The sequence below is a fragment of the Mesoplodon mirus genome (genome assembly GCF_964341445.2).
Source record: "Mesoplodon mirus genome assembly, chromosome: 4".
Lineage (NCBI taxonomy): Eukaryota > Metazoa > Chordata > Mammalia > Artiodactyla > Ziphiidae > Mesoplodon > Mesoplodon mirus.
Genome location: NC_138979.1, coordinates 102572457 through 102593909, shown reverse-complemented (window position 1 = coordinate 102593909; position 21453 = coordinate 102572457). Strand labels below are relative to the sequence as shown.

The 21453-nt window shown below is 36.0% G+C and overlaps 1 protein-coding gene across 2 annotated transcripts in view; it reads right to left on the bottom strand.

Annotated features, from left to right (window-relative positions):
- UBR1 (ubiquitin protein ligase E3 component n-recognin 1) overlaps positions 1-21453 on the bottom strand; it is a 165911-nt gene that overhangs the window by 67623 nt on the left and 76835 nt on the right. For both annotated transcript variants that reach the window (XM_082619146.1, XM_082619147.1), the window contains exons 13-21: positions 17121-17220; positions 16287-16415; positions 11625-11805; positions 9431-9492; positions 8761-8871; positions 8003-8068; positions 7642-7743; positions 5682-5745; positions 852-976 (exon numbers count right to left, since the gene is read on the bottom strand). In XM_082619146.1, coding sequence (XP_082475272.1) covers positions 852-976; positions 5682-5745; positions 7642-7743; positions 8003-8068; positions 8761-8871; positions 9431-9492; positions 11625-11805; positions 16287-16415; positions 17121-17220 — 940 coding nt within the window. The remainder of the gene's footprint in view (positions 1-851; positions 977-5681; positions 5746-7641; positions 7744-8002; positions 8069-8760; positions 8872-9430; positions 9493-11624; positions 11806-16286; positions 16416-17120; positions 17221-21453) is intronic.

The following is a 21453-nucleotide window of genomic DNA, read 5'->3' as shown; positions in this document are numbered from 1 at the left end:
TTGAGAATCAGTTAACAATGAAATTGGAAAAAGATACAGGTATGTTGGAAGAAAAATGACCAACAGTCAAAGCTTACCTCCATTCTACTTCTCTGGAAAGCCTTGATAGTACAGGTAAATCTAATCTCTTTTAAGAATCATTGTTCTAATTCAAAATTAAATCTCGGAGTGAAAGATATGACTCATAATCTTTAGGATTACTGCTTCAATATCAGCAATACTGAACATAAATATCACCTGTGTCGGCCATGAGAATGCACCCTGCAGACCTCCAGCTAGAGAACAGAGATACTAATGCAGGCTCACTCTCGGAGACATGGGAAGACAAGCCTTGATTAGACTACCCAGCAGTCTAGGACAGTCCTACCTAATGTTCCTTCCCTCTTTCCTTCACCTGGAGTCAGATTTGCACCACAGTGTGATGGCTCCCCCAGCCTTTCCCAGCTTCCTCACCATTTCTCTCATAGTCATTGTTCCTAATTAAATCTTAAATCTTTTGTCTTGACATCTGCTTCTCAGAAGACCCAGACTAACACACCACCCAAATAGTCTCAGCATTTCAGGAAGTCCCCTTTTCCTCTGGAGAAAATTTACGTTAAAGTAAAACAAAAAATCAAAGAGTTTCCTGCTCTAAAATGTTTTCTAAACAGCCAGAATGTCTCTAAAATGTTTCCTAATGCCCAAAAGCCCAGAATTAAAGTTTATACCACAAAAAAATTAATGGTGAGAGTTTTATATCTGAAAATGTCCTAAACAGATTTTCCTAAAACTTCGAGTGGCTTCCAATTAAAGAAAAAGAAAAAACTATCCCATCTTGAGGTGAATGGAGTAAAAAACAAAACTGGACTTACATTCTCAGGTAAATTTTTGGCAATGGCACTGTGTGGCATGGGTTCAATACAAAGCAAGTGAATAATTTCTCTCATTGTGACCTCTTCTTTGGTCACATTTCCCACTCCAGGTACATAACGCTCTCCTAATACAAAAATGAAAAGAAAAAGTAAAACAATTAATTGCTTTCCATTTAAATCTCTTCCCATCAAGAACACTGCATTAAATAAAATCTATGAGATAGTGACCAAAAATTATTTGAACATGTTCCTAAATCTGAACAAGAGTCTCTTTGCTAAAAGAGGAAGAAAAATGAAGAGATCTAGCTCGGTGCTTTGGTGCTTTGTGACCACCTGGAGGGGTGGGATGGGGAGGGTGGGAGGGAGACGCAAAAGGGAGGGGATATGGAAACATATGTATATGTATAACTGATTAAATTTGTTATGAAGAAAAAAAAATCAGGACATTTAACAGTGATAAAATACTACTATCTAGTCCACATTACAAATTCAACTTGGTCAGTTGTCTCAGTTATGTCCATTAGAGCTGCTTGTATCCTGGTCCCAGACCCAATCCTGGATTTTACACTGTCTCATTAGTTTCCTTTAATCCTAATCCACAGCACTTCTGACAGTCAAATAGAGTGGTGTTAATAATTATGCTGGACTCTCAGGCAAACCTGGACAGATAATCACGCTGCTTGCAGGGGATAGCAAGGATTTTAAACTTTGTCTTATGGGTGATGGGAAACATTGAAGAATTAGAGCAAAAAGCAAGGAAGCAACATAAGTTATTTCATGTTTCAAAAAGACTACTCTCACTCCAATGTGGAGAAAAGATAACAATGGGGGCAGTATTTGTTTAATAAAACACTAAATGTTGAATGAATAAAGAAATCTGTTAATAGACAATTACATCTAGCTCATCATTAGAGAAATGCAAACCACAATGAGGTACCACCTCACACTAGTCAGAATGGCCATCATTGAAAAGTCTACATGGGGGACCTTCCTGGTGGTCCAGTGGTTAAGAGTTCGCCTTCCAATGCAGGGGACACAGGTTCGATCCCTGGTCAGGGAACTAAGATCCCACATGTCGCAAGGCAAAGCCAAACAAATAAAATAAAATAAAATATTTAGAAGTGTCTACAAATAACAAATGCTGGAGAGGATGTGGAGGAAAGGGAAACCTCCTATGCTGTTGGAGGGAATGTAAATTGGTGTAGCCACTACAGAAAACAGTATGAAGTTTCCTTAAAAAGCTAAAAATAGAGTTACCATATGATTCAGCAATCCCACTCCTGGGCATATATCCAGACAAAACTATAATTCAAAAAGATACATGCACCCCTACGTTCATAACAGCACTATTTACAACAGTCAAGACATGGAAACAACCTAAATGTCCATCGACAGATGAATGGATAAAGAAGATGTGGTACACATATACAACAGAATACTACTCAGCATAAAAAAGAATGTAATAATGTTATTTGCAGCAACATGGATGGACCTAGAGATTATCACACTAAGTGAAGTAAGTCAGAAAGAGAAAGACAAATACCATATGATAGCACTTATATGTGGAATCTAAAATATGACACAAATGAACTTATCTATGAAACAGAAATAGACACACAGACATAGAGAACAGAGTTGTAGTTGCGGGGGGAGGGGGGGCGGGAATGGGGGAAGGAAGGATTGGGAGTTTGGGATTAGCAGATGCAAACTATTATGTATAAGATGGATAAACAACAAGGTCCTATTGTACAGCACAAGGAACTATATTCAATATCCTGTGATAAACCATAATGGAAAAGAATATGAAAAAGAATGTGTGTATGTGTGTGGCTGGGTCGCTTTGCTGTACAGTGGAAATGAACACAACATTGTAGATCAACTGTACTTCAATAGAATTTTTAAAAATTAATTCAATAGACAATTGCATCTAGAAGTGCACAGAATACTTTTTGACTTAAAGTTAGAAGAGTAACCAACTCAGTATAAAATCACAAATCTCAACCTGATGTCCATGTGTGAACTGAAAAATCCATAAACAATCTGAACTCTGATGCAGAATAAAGGTATGTATGTTTAAAAATATGTCCACCAATTCTTTGCTATTCCTTTCTTCAAGATGTGGAACTTAATTCTCCTCCTCCTGAGCGTGCGTTGCACTTATAGGCTCACTTACAACAAACAGAACATGGCTGGAGTGATGGTGTGTTACTTCTGAAAATAGGTTATATTTATTTGATTTTTGAATTTTGTTGAAGTATAGTTGATTGACAATGTGTTAGTTTCTGCTGTGCAGCGAGGCAATTCAGTTATACATGTACATATTCTTTTTCATATTCTTGAAAATAGGTTATAATCAGCTCGGTGCTTTGTGACCACCTAGAGGGGTGGGATAGGGAGGGTGGGAGGGAAGGAGACACAAGAGGGAAGAGATATGGGGATATATGTATATGTATAGCTGATTCACTTTGTTATAAAGCAGAAACTTAACACACCACTGTAAAGCAATTATACTCCAATAAAGATGTTTTTTTAAAAAAAAGAAAAGAAAATAGGTTATAAAAGGCATCTCAGCTTTCTCCTCTCTCTCTTGGAATATTGACTCTGGCGAAAGCCACTTGCTGTGTCATGAGGACTGAGGCTTCCTGCCAATTACCAAGTGAATGGGCCACCTTGGAAGAAACCCTCCAGCCCAGTCAAGCCTTCAGCTGACTGCAGCCCTGGACGACATCTTTACTGCAACCTTGTGAGACCCAGAGGCAGAACCACCCAGCTAAGTTGCTCCTGAATTCCTGATCCACAGAAATTGTGAGATAATAAAGTTTGTTATTTTAAGCTATTAAAAAAAAAAAAAAAAGAAAAATGAAGAGATCTGAAGAACACAGGCCTTCTCTTAACTTAAACACACACACACATATACATACACATACTCACATATTATAAACAAGGCCCCTCAATTAAATTAGCATGTGTCTCTAACCCAGAAAACAAGGAAGATAGCATTGAATAAGTAGTGGCCATCATGGAACAATAGCTTTTCTTTCAAGATTTCCTCAATGTTGTCTCTACTTGTTATTTAAGAAAGAACAAAATGAAAACTAAAAAAACAAAATACTTAAAAATATCTCTATGGATTAAATGACAAAATAGTAATATGTATCAGGAATGGATGGTGTTGCTAACATGCCCACATGATCAGGTTTCCATTTTTCATCTCGATAAACTGCCAAATGGGGAGAGAAAATAGCTAAATTAACTATGGGAACTTCACTGGTGTCAACAGCATCTAATCCCCAATGCTTCAAGAAGGCTTAAAATATTCGACCTTATGTCACCACTGATTTTCAATACTACAACATGAGTACAAAGTCCTGTGATATCTATAAGAGGGTTATTACGAAGACAGGAATTTTTTGCCTAAAAGATTTGATGAATTCTACAAATTAGCCAAAGAATGACATTTTGTTAATTTAATTCACTTCCAACAGACTCACTCCTCTTCAAACCCTCTAATTTTCAATTTTTTTCCACCAAAACAGTACCCTCTATAAGTTTCGTGCTAGAGAGAACCTTAGAGATCATGTAGATTACTTTCACATCTTACAAATCAAGAATTTGAGACCCTAAAAATGTAAATGGCACACTCTTGATAGTTTATAGTGAGGTCAACTCTAGATCTTCTGATTCCTAACCCAAATCTTTTGCTACTCCTTAATGTTTTCTCCATAATATAATCAGAGATTTTACACACACACACAAACACACACACTTTTAAAAATGATGACTCCTAAAGGTAATAAACTTATACTCAGGAATGTAGCAAGTATTAACTAAAAATCAAATCACATAGAAGGAAATACCCAATGAATTTGGGTAAACAAAATAACAGCAAAATAATAGTAGCAATAATAAAATAGTAAAATATAAAACAGCAAAAATATATTAGCAATTTTAATATATAGTATTAATAAGCAGTATTAGAAATTCTTCATATAGTATTCCAAGAACAAACACAAAAATTCCCCTCAAGTCTTTGTAATTTAATAAAGTATGTCACCAACTTAAAAATCTTTTACACATTTTAAATTTGTCCATTTTTTTCTGCAGTTTCCTATGGAATACTCTGGAGTTATTCCAGAAGAGTTAGTGCCTGGAAGATTTACATCTCACTTAGCAATGACGGTTACCACACTTCCTGCTGAGACAAGCAGCTAGCCCAGCAACTAGCTCCCTGATAAATAAATAAAATGAACCCAGGTTTTCAGATTTAGCTAATGGCTAGAATCCTCACTAGGAAATATTAATACAAAGCAGTGTCTCCTGCAGTAAAGTAAGAAACAAGAACTAGAATGAGAAGTCAAAAACTTTACTTAGCTGGTAAGATCAACAGAGACTATAATATAGAATATACAAAAGTAGAAGTATGGCCAATATTTGCACAAAGTAACAGAATGACTTGATGAAAATATATCTTACTTAGACGAATGTTAACATTGAAATTTCATATATATATATATATATATATATATATATACACATAAAATTTTTAGCACTCGACATAGTTATTTTACATCTACTTTTCTAACTAGAATAATTATATCCCAGATCTCTACAAACAAATCCAAACAATTACAAATCAGGTATCAAAAAATGAAGATGTAATAGCTGTGCTTTTTAAAAGGTGAGTTTCTAAACATATCAATCACATTAGTCACATTAATCTCTAATATTCTCTGCTGTATTTGGGAGAAGAACAAAATAACTTACAGTTCTTATTAATGTTCTCTCTAAAAAGTAACTCATGTTCTATTTCAAAACATGTTTTAATCTTACCCACAATATAGATGAGGACTTGAAGCATTTCTTCTATTAAGGTATTATATTGTTTAATCAAATCCTATAGAATTGTAAAAGAAAAAATTAGTTACTTAAGAACCAAAAACCTCCATAAATCATACATTTTTTCTGGATCAGATAGTCCATCTGATCCAGTATTTTCTTTCGGACCACAGCAACAGAGAATTATGAGGTGAATAATTCCCTTTTTTGACATCAAATTCAACAAGGTTCACAATACTTGGCACATAGTAAGAACTCAATAACAATTGTTAAATATTATTATTGTTTTTATTATCATTATTTCCCATCTAGCCTTCAGTCAACAAAAGAATTCTAATCTTTAACTTTTCCTCTACTATTGGCTTCCTTCTTATCTGGGTTGGTGAGACAGTGTCTTCAAATAGGTAACTAACAGTTATGGTGAGAGTTCCCTTCCCTATCACACCTGTTATTTAAATACTACAGTAAATTAGATATTCATTTTCACTGAGTATAAAAACATGACAAAAATTAGCTTTGTATTTTATAGACTATCCTTTGGTCCGTTGCAAGTGACTTCTAATTTGAAGAATAAAATAATGTAATTCATTGGGTTTCCCTGGTGGCGCAGTGGTTGAGAGTCCGCCTGCCGATGCAGGGGACACGGGTTCATGCCCTGGTCCGGGAAGATCCCACATGCCACGAAGCGGCTAGGCCCGTGAGCCATGGCCGCTGAGCCTGCACATCCGGAGCCTGTGCTCCGCAACGGGAGAGGCCACAACAGTGAGAGGCCCACGTACCGCAAAAAACAAAAAACAAAAAATAATAATGTAATTCATAAATTCAAAGTAGTCAAAGGTTACTTTATAAATTGGTATCAAGTATTAAAACACTGAAGACGTGACAAAACTCCAGAGACAAATTATAAACTGTAAAAAATTTATTGATAACAAATACAAGTAAAGAATTAATATCTTTACTAAATAAGGAACTTTTACAAAAAACAGGAAAAGGGTGAAGGACAGGAACAGATAATTCACTACCAAAAAGGAAAAAAAAGGTCAATAATCATGAAAACATGGTCAACCTCACTGATAATTAAAGAACTGCAAATGAAAATTAAACACCATCTTTCATGTATTAGACCAACAAAGATTAAAAATATCAGTACTATTACAGATGTACATACCGCTAGAGAGAGCTTAAATTGGAGTTACTTTTCTGAGAGCAATTTGACAATATGTATTCAGTCATAAGAAAGAGTATTCTGTATTCTTCAGCAAATCCACTTTGAAGAATTTATTGTAACAAAATAATTAGGCAAGTGTTTAAACCTTGAGGTGCAGAGATGTTTATATGAGCAAAAAACTTGAAAAACCTCTTCAGCAATAGGGGACTAAAATATAATGCATTCATATACTGCAATACTACACAGCAATTAAAAATTATAATGTAAAAAAAAGATGAGGTTGTTGCATACTTATTTAGTGACAAGAAAAAACCTATCACAATATTTCATTAAGCACAGGAAGCATATTACAAAAATAGTACATATAAAAGATTCAATTTTTCCTTTAAAAACAAATAAGACACCAAAACTTTAAAAGTGATCATTTCTAGGAGGCAGAGTTTCATGTGATTTTTCTTCTCCTTTTTGTTAATCTACACACAGTCATCACTCAGTATCTGCAGGGGATTGGTTCCAGGACCCCTGCAGATACCAAAATCCACAGATGCTCAAGTCCCTTATATAAAATGGCTAGTACAGTTGGGATTCTGTATCCATGGATATGGAGGGCCAACTATATTCTAATTTTTATAGAGTAAAAAGAATATATGTGTGTATATGTATGTTTTACATATGTGCCTGATTCTTGGAGATATACATAAATAAATAAAAATCTTAAATATGATTAAAATTTTTTAAATAATATTTCCTTTGGAATTAATTTACATATCAGTTTCTGTCACTTACCTGGTCTTTTATGGATATGGTCTTGTTAAAAGCATCAGCAAGTTCATACCTCTGAAGTACCAGTAATAAGAATTTGTTGGGATCCATTAACGATGCACCAATCTGTGAAAGAAATCAAGTACCATAGTTCTCATGTATTAAATGGAGAAACATTTTGTCTCTAGTAGGACTATGAGAAAAAATTATAAGGTAAATCTGCAGAAGATAATGCAGTAGTCCCTTCTGCTTCTATGATACTATATTCATTTCAACAGTGAGAAAAATTTAAGTGAAGTTAACAATAGCTATAATATCTTCGCTTATTATAAGAAACCTAGGAAGGAAGGTTAAGACAAATATCAGAAGTAATTTAAATAGGTACCTGAAGCATAATGATATCTTTATCATACATTTCTTCTCTGCACTTAACATCTTGGTAATAAAACACCTATAAAATAAAAAGTAGAACAGAAGCTAAAAGAATCATTTTAGTTCAAACAGAATTCTTAAAATTTTCTCTAAACTAGAAACCCCAAGAACTCCTTTGTGGCAAAAAATAAGCTGTAAATCTACAAATCATTTTAAGGGATTTGTGAGGATGAAGTGAGAAAATACGGCATGAAAATAATTCAGAGTTAAAAATGCTCTATACTAGTTATTACTCTCAACATGCGTAACAAAAGAATTTACTTCCCTTAAGTTTAAAATGCCCACTTCAATAAAAGTAAACCAATTTCTACAATCAATCATAACACTATTTTTCTCCCAAGTGGTATCTTTACAAGCCCTGTTTCCCCACCACTTAGGAAAAGCACTTCTTATTTGCTCTACAACAGAGGGAAACAATGCCCTTCCATTAAGACTGGTGGTGGGAAGATTACATGTCCCCAAGTAATCTTCAGAAAAGACATATATTGATGGGATGGTTCCTGGTACTACTGGCTTTCACCTAATCTACCCACTTAACAGTATTAAAGGAGAAATGTCTATATGGCCACTAGAACTTTCATTTCTGAGTTTATGTAAGAGAACACAAAACAAATACTCAGAAAAATCCAGGGATACAAAGTAAAACATATAAAAGAAAAAACAAGCAGAAAATAAACACATTCATAGTGTGAACAATAGGCCTTGCCATACCTGGCTAATGAGAGACAGCCCATTTCTTCGCCACATCTCAGCAACAACCTGGGCAACCAATACCAGACAACGCAAAGGATATTCCACTAGTACCTCTACTTGAAAATCCTCCTGAAACAGAGTGAGATCAATTCCATTATTTCCCAGAGGGCTTGGATGTTACGGCACTATACATTGCTCAGTTTTCTCATCTGTAAAACAGAGGGCTTGAACTAGATGACTCCAAGTCCCTGTGATTCAGATTTCAATGTTTTATCATATAGACACAAAATTACTAACTGGGAATTATTCAGGTAGGTTTCAAAATATTCTTTTTCTTCCCACTCAACCAAGAGGTATTTAGAGGGGACTTCCCTGGTGGCACAGTGGTTAAGAATCTGCCTGCCAATGCAGGGGACACGGGTTTGAGCCCCAGTCCGGGAAGATCCCACATGCCGTGGAGCAACTAAGCCCATGCGCCTAGAGCCTGTGCTCTGCAACAAGAGAAGCCACCGCAATGAGAAGCCCGCGCACTGCAATGAAGAGTAGCCCCCACTCACAACAACTAGAGAAAGCCCACGCGCAGCAACGAAGACCCAACACAACCAAAAATAAATAAATAAATAATTTTTTAAAAACAGGTATTTAGAAATAGAATATAAGCAAATCAACATTTAATAGAGTCACTTACAAAAGGCACAAATTCATGCAGTCTTGAAATAGCACCCAGCCTGCTTAAACGCACATGAAGACCTAAAGGTTAAAAAAAAAAGAGAGAAAAATGAGAAAGCAATAAACCCAGCTGATTTGTTTCCTAGTTAACTCATCAAGTTTGAAAACTTGTGAGATTTAAACATACGTTTATTGAGTTTAGAAATGACATCTCAGAATGCAAACATTTGATTTCTAATTTTGAAACAGTTTTACTAACATATTTAAGATCCTACATTGTACAAGGTGTGCTTATAAATTATATAAAAACAATATTCTGCCTCTTAAGAAATTATTCTCCTCTTAACCAAGCATCAAAAGAAATAAAAACTTATAAACAACACAGTCCTACTGTATAGCACAGGGAACTGTATTCAATATCCTGTGATAAACCATAATGGTAAAGAATATGAAAAAGAATGTATATATACATATAGCTGAGTCATTTTACTGTACAGCAGAAATTAAACACAACACTGTAAATCAACTATACTTCAGTAAAATAAAAACAAATAAAAACGAATCTAGGTATTTCTTTTTATAAAAATAGAAGTGACATAAAATCATGTCAATTATACCATATATAAAAATTAACTAAAAATGTATCAAAGATCTGAACACAGGAGCTAAAACTATAAAACTCTTGGATTTGGCCATAATTTCTTGGATCACAGGCAACCAAAGGGAAAATAAATGAGACTACATCAAATTAAAAACTTTTGTGCATCAAAGGACACTATCAACAGAGTGAAAAGGCAACTCACAGAATGGGAGAAAATATCTGCAAACCATATATCTGATAAGCAGTTAATATCCAGAATATACAAAGAACTCCAATAACTCAACGAGAAAATCTGATTAAAAAATAGACAAGGACTTGAACAGACCTTTCTCCAAAGAAGATATACATAGGGCCAGTAAGCACAGGAAAAGATGCTCAGTATCACTAATCATTAAGGAAATGCAAATCAAAACCACAAGGAGATACCACTTCACACTCATTAGGATGGCTATTTAAAAAACAAAAAGTAACAAGTGTTGATGAGGATGTGAAGTAATTGGAATCCTTGTGCTCTGCTTCTGGGAATGTAAGATGGTGCAGCTGCTATGGAAAACAGTATTGTGGTTCCTCAAAAACTTAAAAAGTAGAATTACCTTATGATCCAGCAATTCCACTTTATGGGTATATACCCCAAGAATTGAAAACAAGCACTCAAGCGCATATTTGGACACCTGTGTTCATGGCAACATTATTCGACAATAGCCAAAAGATGTAAGCAACCCAAGCATCTACTGGAGGATGAATAGACAAACAAAACATGGTATATATATACTATGGAATATTATTCAACCTTAAAAATGAAGGAAATCTGACATATACTACAACATGGATGAACTCTGAGGACATTATGCCAAGTGAAATAATCCAGTTATAAAAGGATATGAGTATGATTTCACTTATATGAGGTACCTAGAGTAGTCATGTCATAGAGACAGAAAATCAGAGACTGTAGGGAGCAGGGAATGAGGAGTTATGTTGAATGGGCACAAATTTCAGATTGGGAAGATGAAAAGAATTCTGGATATGGATGGTGGTGATGGCTGTACAACAATGTGAATGTACTTAATGTCACTGAACTATATAATTAAAAAAATGATTAAAATGGTAAATTTTATGTTATGTATATTTTACCACAATTAAAAATATAAATATGTACACTTTTACAAAGTTGTTAAAAGAAAAAGAAACTGACATGGTTGATTTACATAGAAATGCAAATCAAAGGATGATTAAAGAAAATCTATGATTTCTTTCTTTTAGTGGTGAAAGGAACAGTGACACAGTGAACACACTGGTGCAATCAGGAAGAGAAGAGGGTGAAAAAACAGCAACAAGATTTTCCTATATTTACACTTGGTTAGGCGATAAGTTACCAAGCTAGTTCTTAAGTGTATAGTATAAGGATCCATTAGTTGACCCAGATAACAAAAAGCCTAGGTAGCACCCTTAGACGTTCTGGTCACAGCTTTTTGAAGGATAGTGACAGCTTTTAACTGCAGTATCTGATCTGAGTATGTCTGTCCATACTGAGAACAAAAATAGTACTGATTCTAATATGAATATCTAGAAAACAAAGCTAACAGAAACATGCAAAAACCAAATCAACACTCACCAGCAAGAGTCCTAGAGATTGGCAGATGTATGCTTACAAGATCTTCAGATACTCTGTAGGATTTAGTTTCCAAAGTATGACCACACAATTGTACTACTGTTTTGCTACTAGATTTGAAACTTGTACTGCACCTCATCACGGCTTTATGACATTCTTTATACGCCACCAGTAAGAGTTCCTCCTAAAAGGAAAATAAAAATGCAAATAAACTGACAAGTTATCTACTTTATTACATCATTCAGTAAATATTTACTAAATACAAGCACAAAATTGTTTGATGTGTTACTAGAGCTACATCAACAGGATCTGCAAACCTGTAGGAAATATTATGACAGTCAGACAGACACACATACACACACAATCAAAGTAAAAAATTGTAAGCCACGTAAAAGGTATAAACTAATAACCTTAATAGGGCAAAAAAAAAAAGAATCACAAACAACTGGGAATACTTATTTGCAAAAGTAGCTTTTGAGGGGCTTCCCTGGTGGCACAGTGGTTAAGAATCCACCTGCCAATGCAGGGGACACGGCTTCAAGCCCTCGTGCAGGAAGATCCCACATGCCATGGAGCAACTAAGCCCGTGCGCCACATACTGAGCCTGTGCTCTAGAGCCCGCGAGCCACAACTACTGAGCCCACGTGCCACAACTGCTGAAGCCCACGTGTCTAGAGCCCGTGCTCTGCAACAAGAGAAGCCACTGCAATGAGAAGCCCGCGAATCTGCAATGAAGAGTAGCCACCACTCGCCGGAACTAGAGAAAGCCTGCTTGCAGCAACGAAGACCCAATGCAGCCAAAAATAAATAAATAAATTAATTTTTTTTTAAAGTAGCTTTTGAGTGGGGTTTGAAAGAATATGCAGAATTTAAGTATGGGGGGAAGATGGAGAGATGGTAGCACTGGAAGCAGAGATACAGAATAAACAAAGAGAAATAAGGGGAAGTATTACTCCTGTTCGGGCGGTGGAAAGGAATAAAAACTAGATAAATCAAAGGGTTTATGGACAGAATTAATGAGCAATTAAACTGGAAATATGCCTTGCGTTGCCATGTAAAGTTGAATATACTGATACTGTCTGAAGTGTAATAATGTAGTCAACATATTGCTTCAAGAAGAATTAGTTTAGTGGGTGTCACTGAAGGCGACAGATTGGAGACAGTAGTGTTAGGAGACAAGGAAACCAATAGAAAGTTTACTACTAAGTTAAGTGCAAGGTGATAAGGGACCCAAACTAGAGTGGGGGCAGTCAGGGCAAAAAAGAATAAACCCATAGGAAATAAGTTAGGATTATAAAATAAATTTAGGATAAGGAAGACTCAAATCTGGGTGAGTATGGCAGGGAGATGAGTCAAAGGTCACTTTTTAAGAATATTTCTCACTGATTTTATCTTGAAAAAGGGGAATTCTATAGTTAAATAAATTTCGGGAATATCTCTCTTAGAAATGAGCACATTAATTTTTTTTCTTTAAATAAATAAATTTATTTATTTATTTAGTTTTTGCTGCGTATGTTCTTCGTTGCTGCGTGAGGGCTTTCTCTAGCTGTGGCGAGCGGGGGCTACTCTTCATTGAGGTGCGCAGGCTTCTCATTGTAGTGGCTTATCTTGTTGCAGGGCACAGGCTCTAGGCACGTGGGCTTCAGTAGTTGCAGAACGCAGGCTCAGTAGTTGTGGCACACAGGATTAGTTCTCCACGGCATGTGGGATCTTCCCAGACCAGGGCTTGAACCCGTGTCCCCTGCACTGGCAGGTGGATTCTTAACCACTGCACCACCAGGGAAGTCCTGAGAACACTGATTAATCAAAGGGTTTGAGAAGTTCAGTGGCTTAAAAAATCATGTTTGATTTTGTTCAACCTAGCATTTCCCGATCTTACATGAACATAAAACTTTCTTCCCCCTCAGAAGTCTGTTAACATCTAACACACAGAACACAGTGGCTCTCAGATTTCCTGTACGGATGAACGTATGAATCACAGCGTCACGAACAGAATAAGGGAGTCAAGAAGAAAAAATGCAAGCTGGAAGTAGAATGAAATGATGAAAAATCAATTTAATATTCTCTGAGTTTGAAATACAAATGTAAGATCCAAGCAGTCATGTGTAGCACACAAACAGAAGTGATTCTATAGTTTGGGAAAGTTATCTTACGAAGTTTTAATTGGGGTGGTAGAAATAAAAGATCTGTAAGAAAAAGAAAACATTGGGGAATGTCTTATTTAGTAGGCAGAAGGAAGTGAGGGAAAAAAGGCAATCATTGATTTAAATGGGTAATCAATAAGAGAAATATTAGGATAAGTAGGTTTGTGAAAATCAGGGGAAAGAGTTTCAAAACAATTAAGGTTCTCAAAAGAATACAGTGCTACAGACATTTAAGGAAGATGGGGGACTTAGAAAAGACCTCTGAATTTGCTTACTGAATAGATCCTTTGAAATTTTTTCAAAAAGCAGCTCCTATCAATTGATAAGGGCAGAAGCCTGGCTCTAAAGAAGTTTTAGAAGCTAAAGAGTGGCGACAGTAAATGTAGATGACTTCAGGAGGTTTTGCAGATGTCAACATTAACACCACACACTTTGACCTTGTCTCCAACAATTAAGCATGCCCTTCATAAAGATGAGGGGAGCCAAAAAATATGTGCTGTGGTAGTTGCTGGACAATATTTCCTGTCCTTATTGTTCTATACAGCTGCTGTGCTAGATTAAAGTCTATTGTGTCTGTGAGCGTGACCGCCACTCTGAACCCATGACCAATGGCTGGTGGTGGAGCAGATGAGGAAAAAAGAGAGATAAAATACAGTTCATGAGGGAGCAATGACAAGTAAGGGGGCTTTTATTCTCATTGTTCTTAAGAATAGGAGAGTCCTGTGTGTTTACAGGCAGATGAATGAAAGAGTGGGAAATACCAGAGGAGACAACTGAGGAAGCAAACTCCAGGAAGAAGTAATATAGGTTGGGACCAAGAGCCTAGGTAGAGACATCACTTTTAGAAAGAGGAAAATGAAACAGACCAGTAGTGAAGATATATATAGAAACTTAGTGAATTGATTGACTATAGTGAGATATACAGAGAAACTGGAGAAGATGAAAGAATTTGACTTAGATAATGTTAATTTTCTCAGAACAGAAATAAATGAGGTCATCTTCTCAAAAGGGAGTCTGGAGTAGGAGTATGTGCTTAAAGAGCATTATGGTCTAAAATTATTGCTTAAGGAGGGGACTTTGCTGGTGGTCCAGTGGTTAAGAATCAGCCTTCCAATGCAGGGGACATGGGTTCAATCCCTGGTTGGTGAACTAAGATCCCACATGTCACGGGGCAACTAAGCCCGCATGCCACAACTACTGAGCATGCAGGCCACAACTAGAGAAGACCATGCACTGCAACGAGGAGGACGCATGCCACAGCAGAGGATCCCACATGCCACAACGAAGACCCCATGTGCCGCAACTAAGACCCAATGCTGCCAAAAATAAAATAAATATTTTTTAAAATAAATAAAATAAAATTATTGCTTAAGGAAAAACATTAGTTCTATATTATAAAATTAATTTTCTTGGACTTCCCTGGTGGCACAGTCGTTAAGAATCCGCTTGCTAGGGGCTTCCCTGGTGGCGCAGTGGTTGAGAGTCTGCCTGCCAATGCAGGGGACATGGGTTTGAGCCCTGGTCTGGGAAGATCCCACATGCCACGGAGCAACTGGGCCCGTGAGCCACAACTACTGAGCCTGCGCGTCTGGAGCCTGTCCTCCGCAACAAGAGAGGCCGCGACAGTGAGAGGCCTGCACACCACGATGAAGAGTGGCCCCCGCTTGCCGCAGCTAGAGAAAGCCCTCGCACAGAAACGAAGACCCAACACAGCCATAAATAAATAAATAAATAAATAAATAAATAAATAAATAAATAAATAAATCTATATATAGATAGATAGATAGATAAATAAATAAATAAATAAGTTTATTTTTAAAAAAAAGAATCCACCTGCCAATGAAGGGGACATGGGTTAGAGCCCTGCTCCAGGAAGATCCCACATGCTGTGGAGCAACTAAGCCCAAGCACCACAACTACTGAGCCAGAGCTCTAGACCCCGAGAGCCACAACTACTGAGCCTGCATGCCACAACTACTGAAGCTCACGTGCCTAGAGCCCGTGCTCTGCAACAAGAGAAGCCACTGCAATGAGAAGCCCGCACACTGCAATGAAGAGTGGCTCCCGCTCACCGCAACTAGAGAAAGCCCGTACACGGCAACGAAGACCCAATGCAGCCAAAAATAGATAACTAAAATTAATTTTCTTAATGGTTTAACAAGGCTCTTGATTGAATAAATATCTACACCCCTCCAGTGTTGCAATACTTAAAAGTCTAGTCCTAATTTTATTGTTAATATTCATGTCCAAGGAAATAAATTTATCAATAATTAATTTATTAATTGATTAGTGTGTGCTGTATTTTTTAAACTTCACAATTCCCAAAGGTAAATGGAATGCCACGGAGCACATCTTCTAATTAAGTGTAAAAAACTACAAATTTAATAAGATAATTCAAATATATAAGAAACTATTTAAGTAATAAAACTTTACATCAAGGAAGTTGCAACATAAAACTATACTATTAATAACAATCAGAACACTTAAAAAGGCACGGATCCTTCTAACAAATTTTACTTACATCACAAGCGCACCACTCTTGGAACATCAGTAAAATATTCTTCAATTGCATCTGTATAGCAATGGCAGCCTCCCAGTCAGGATCCACTTCTATGTGTTGCCCAACCTGTCTTCTGATTTCTTCCATTCCCTACAAGAAAAGAGTGGTTAACATATACATATGGGCCCTCTTTCTTTGCTCTTCCACTGGCAAAATATAAAATCATCAGGATTTATATTCATGTATGCATAGTTTTTTAACATGGCTGTTACACTAGGTCAGAACGCACGGGTTCAAATCACAACTCTGTCACTTTCTAGCTGTATGACCCTGGTCAAATTATTTCTAAACGCAAGAGGGAAGGGATATGGGAACAGATGTATATGTATAACTGATTCACTTTGTTATAAAGCAGAAACTAATACACCATTGTGAAGCAATTATACTCCAATAAAATTGTAAAAATAATAATAATAATAAATTTGTCAACAACAACAAAAAATTATTTCTAAGCTATGATTCCCTTATATGTAAAAGGGGGATAATAATAGTAACTACCTCATAAGATTGCTATGAGGCTCAAAAGAAATAATGCATGAAAGTGCTTACTACAGTTATCACATGGTAAGCATCAATAAACATTAATAGTAACAACTGCAGTTAACTAAGCTATTCAGAAAGATCTATTAAAGCAGAATCAGTGAGGCAGTGTTTAAATTTTACTTCTATTTTGTTAGATTTATCCTTCCTCAAATAAAAAACATAATTTGCTCAAAACAAAACAAAACATGAAAGATTGGGGTTAAATTTTTTTTAATAAATTTATCTTACTGATGTACAAAAGAACTATCATACCTGCATACAGGTAAGAATCTTCAAAAAAGATCTAATGCCTTCAAGGAACTGCATTCTTAATCTTTCCGTCCACACTGTGGGCTTGCTGATCAGGATATACCTATCAGTTCAAGAGGCAAAGAAACATTTCACTTTCCTATTTTGGGATAATTTTAAGGTTCTCAGGGCTATAGATAATGTTGATTCATCAAAATTATGAATTCTTATTTCTTACAGTTCTAGGCAGTGCTAGAATTACACCAGCAAAATGTGAATGCTCTACCTATAAGAGGCAGATGTCAAAGCTAAGCCTGACTTCTCCACTCAAAAGTTAGTCTGATTAAGTGAATCTAGCCTGTCACAGCTGGACAACCACAGTACAAATTTTCTATAACTGTTCATACCCTTCACCCAAAGGACCAGCTGAAAACCCTTCAGCCTCAAAATGCATGTCAAAACTACATGTGCATGATGTATGCTGTTTGCGCAAACTATTTCAAAATATTTTGTAAGTTATAAAATATTTTTGTGCACTAAAATGACACACTTTTCCCCCTAAAGCATGCAGTCATGAGAATTACAGTAGTTTGGCCTGAGGATTCAATACCTTTGTTACTGCTGCTCAGTATGTAATGACTAAAGATTTGTACAACTTTGTGTGACTATTCTGCACTGGCTCCCAGAGCCATTCATTCCTGCCACCTGATTTCAGTACCATAGATATACTACTGCTGGTGGGTCAGGAAATTTGGAACAGACTTCCTACCTCCAGGCTTTCTTCACCCAGAACCCAGAAGAAGGATATAAGCACCTATGTCATCGTGGCTTATATATCAGAATGTATTTGTTTCATAAGATAAACAGACCCATTTTAGCCTATAATTTACAAGACCAATAAATACTTCTTTAGGCTGTAAAGTCAATGGCTGTTTTCATATCCAGTGGGAACATGGTTTATCACAAAATAACTTCTCAGGAAGCAATCATTAACAATTATTAAAAAGTATTTTGCACTCAGTCAACCCAAATCAATTCCTATTACACACCAGGTATCAGAAACATAAACATGAACCAGACACCCTACCCTTGAGGTTCAAAGTGCAGATGGGAAAACATATATGTATACTGGACACTGTAATCCAATGTTAAGCTCCCAAAAAAAGGGCACAAAGGAAGTAATGTTGAACATAAAAGACAAGGCAAAAAGATGGAGGAAAAATTAGTTTTATTCGTAAAGATAGTAAGGATTGTGGTTTAATTTTCCCTTTCTTTAAATATCCATTAATACGTTGAAAGTTAAAATACAATCATCAGGGGCTTCCCTGGTGGCGCAGTGGTTGAGAGTCCGCCTGCCGATGCAGGGGACACGGGTTAGTGCCCTGGTCCAGGAGGATCCCACATGCCGTGGAGCGGCTGGGGCCGTGAGCCATGGTCGCTAAGCCTGTGCGTCTGGAGCCTGTGCTCCGCAACGGGAGAGGCCACAACAGTGAGAGGCCCGCGTACCGCAAAAAATAATAATAATAAAAATAAAAATAAATACAATCATCAGGATTTTATCAAAGAAATAACTTTGAAATATACTAATTACATTCTAAATCTTTCTTTTAAAGTAAAAAAGACTAAAGTTTAAACTCTACCACAATGAACAAATGGCATCAAAGTTTGGCTGTTTTCTAGAGCACTGCTACTCAGAAGGTTGGTTCACAAACCAGAAGCATCAGCATCAACTGAATCTTTAGAAATGCAGAATCTACTGAGTAATAATCTGCATTTTAACAAGCTCCCATAATGATTTGCATTCATATTAATATTTGAGAAGCACTGATCTAGAGAAGAAAATTTACATTTCTAGTTTCACATAGTTCATGCCTGACCCCTGTAGGAGACCTAGGAAGTAAAGAAGATGTAAGAGATAGGAAGAAAGGAAAGAGTAAGGAAGGAAAGGAAAAGAAAAGCAGTCTGCAGATAAAAATAGGTGGTAAAAGCAGTGGAAGGAGAGGGTGGGACAGAGTAGGAGAGGAAGAGGGTGACTTGCATTGAGAATATGCTATACTTTTCAGAAAAAGGAAGGAACAAGTTAGAGTAATAAAAGGACAATATTCACTTAACAGAACCAAGGTTCAACTGCATCTCTTTTCTAAGTTTCATTTCCAAAATATCCCAACAGATACCTTCCATAGAGTGAGTGACAAATGAAACTAAATTAATACAGGTGTATTTATTTAGAATGAGAGAGGTAATAATCCCTTCCTTCTACTACACAGACCTCAGAGTACTGTGTTCATTTCTTGGCATATACTTTAAGTGGTATACAGTCAACTAAAACAGGTTCAGTAGCGAAGGACAATAATGTAGAAGGAATTTTAAATATGAAATGGGTATATTTAAAGAAAATGATGCAACTTAACATAAAAAAGAGTTGTCAGATATGCCTGCTGTCTTCAAATACGTCAAGTTAAATGAGCACTGAGTTGTTCTGAATGGACAAAGGGTGAGCTAGAGCCACATAATGAAAGCTACAAAAAGACAGAGTTCAATATAAAATAAACTTTCTAAAAGTTGGAAGGGGCTACTCAAGGGTTAGACTGCACTGCTTTGCGAGAATGAAAATTTCCTGAGGCAGGCTGAACAGAGCTTCTGCTAAGACCAATAAACTTATTTCATGCTGAGGTACAGTCAGATAAGTAGTATATAAAGTGAGACTATGAAGAGCTACAAATTCTGGAAGAATCTGTACTTTATTCTAGAAACAGTTAAAAGGCATTAATTATTTGTGGTTATTTCTAACTGACTTAAAAGCAGGGCTTCAGGAAGAAGTGGTGAATGAGTAAGTATATGGGGAAATAATAAGAATGACTACAAAATTTCTACAATGAGAGACTGAGAAATGGGGCTCAGTAATTATTTGTTAAATGAAGGGTATATCCGATTGGTGTTTTAGGCCAGGTTTCAGAGAAGGCTTTGTTGTTGTTTATGTAGTCTGTGAAGCTACATAATGTACTGAAAGGAACATGAGTATTACAGATAAATAGCGTTAGGCTCAAATCCAAATTCTGCCACTTACTAGCTTTGTGACCTTAGGCAAATAATTATAATCTACAAATAAAGACATCACCTACCTTATGAGAATGTTGCAAGAATAAAATGAAGTAAAATAAGTAAAGCTTCTTAGCACACAGCAGTTACTAATAAATAACACAGGACCCTTGTGAGAGTGAATTACACGAGAAGTCTAACACAATATCTGCTACTCAGGTCCTCAAAAGACATTAATTTTCCCTTCTCCTTGTCATTAGAGATAGCTCTACTTATGTAAGGATGTAGGAGAGAAGTTGTGAGCATCAGAAGAGTGGGAAAACTTTAAAATTACCTTCCCAACCAGGGACCCTAAAGTTTTACCATAGGGGTAAGTATCTAGGGATGCATTAACTCTAAATTATTTACCACAGAGCATAATTATAGTCAGAGATCCACAAAATAAAATATGACAAAACAATGATGTGATCATGCACTTCTCTAGATAGAAAAATAACTCTGTTATAAGAATACTTCAGAATAATGAGAACCACAGAAAGAGATTTTTCCTATACAGTAGACCAAAGGAATGATAAATACACTGATTTAACACTAAATTTTAAGTACTGCCATTTGGAGTTTTTGTATATTTTTTGTTTGTTTTGCATAATGTAAATTATGCATAATTTGTGAATCACACTGGCTAAATGGTAATTCACTACTGAACTCATCACCATCTCAACTTGTACTGAAGATATGATAACATAACGATTTACTGAACTTTAAAGAAAGAATTACATGTCATAATCATATTTAGAAACTGCAGAATTTGAAAGGGTCTGGAAATATTTTTCTGAGTAATATCAAGGATCCAATGCATAGTTCCAGAAATCTGTCAAATGTATTTTTCTAACTAGACTAATCTATTTCTAGGTTGGTTTAGAAACTTGTTTCCAGCTCTCTATACTTTACATGGTCACTAGAAGAAGTGGACAAAATTAGAATGATTTTATTCACGTAGGGACTAGAATAAGTAATCATACATATCTTAGAGCTCTTTTTTTAATAGCGAACTAAATGAAACATATTTTGTCTTAATATATTCTTAAAATAATTGTTTAAATTTATGATTTATTGAATACTTTATACAGCATAATCCTTATAGTAGTCACCATCTATTTCTAAAAAAGTTAGAAATTTATTTCCTTTTAGGTCCAATGATCTCAAATGTGATCTATCATATGATTCCAACTTTAGTTTAAAAGGAAACTCCATTCTCTTCAGGGAGAAAAACTTAAGAAACCCCTGATGAATACCTGATCATATGTATGAAAAAGGG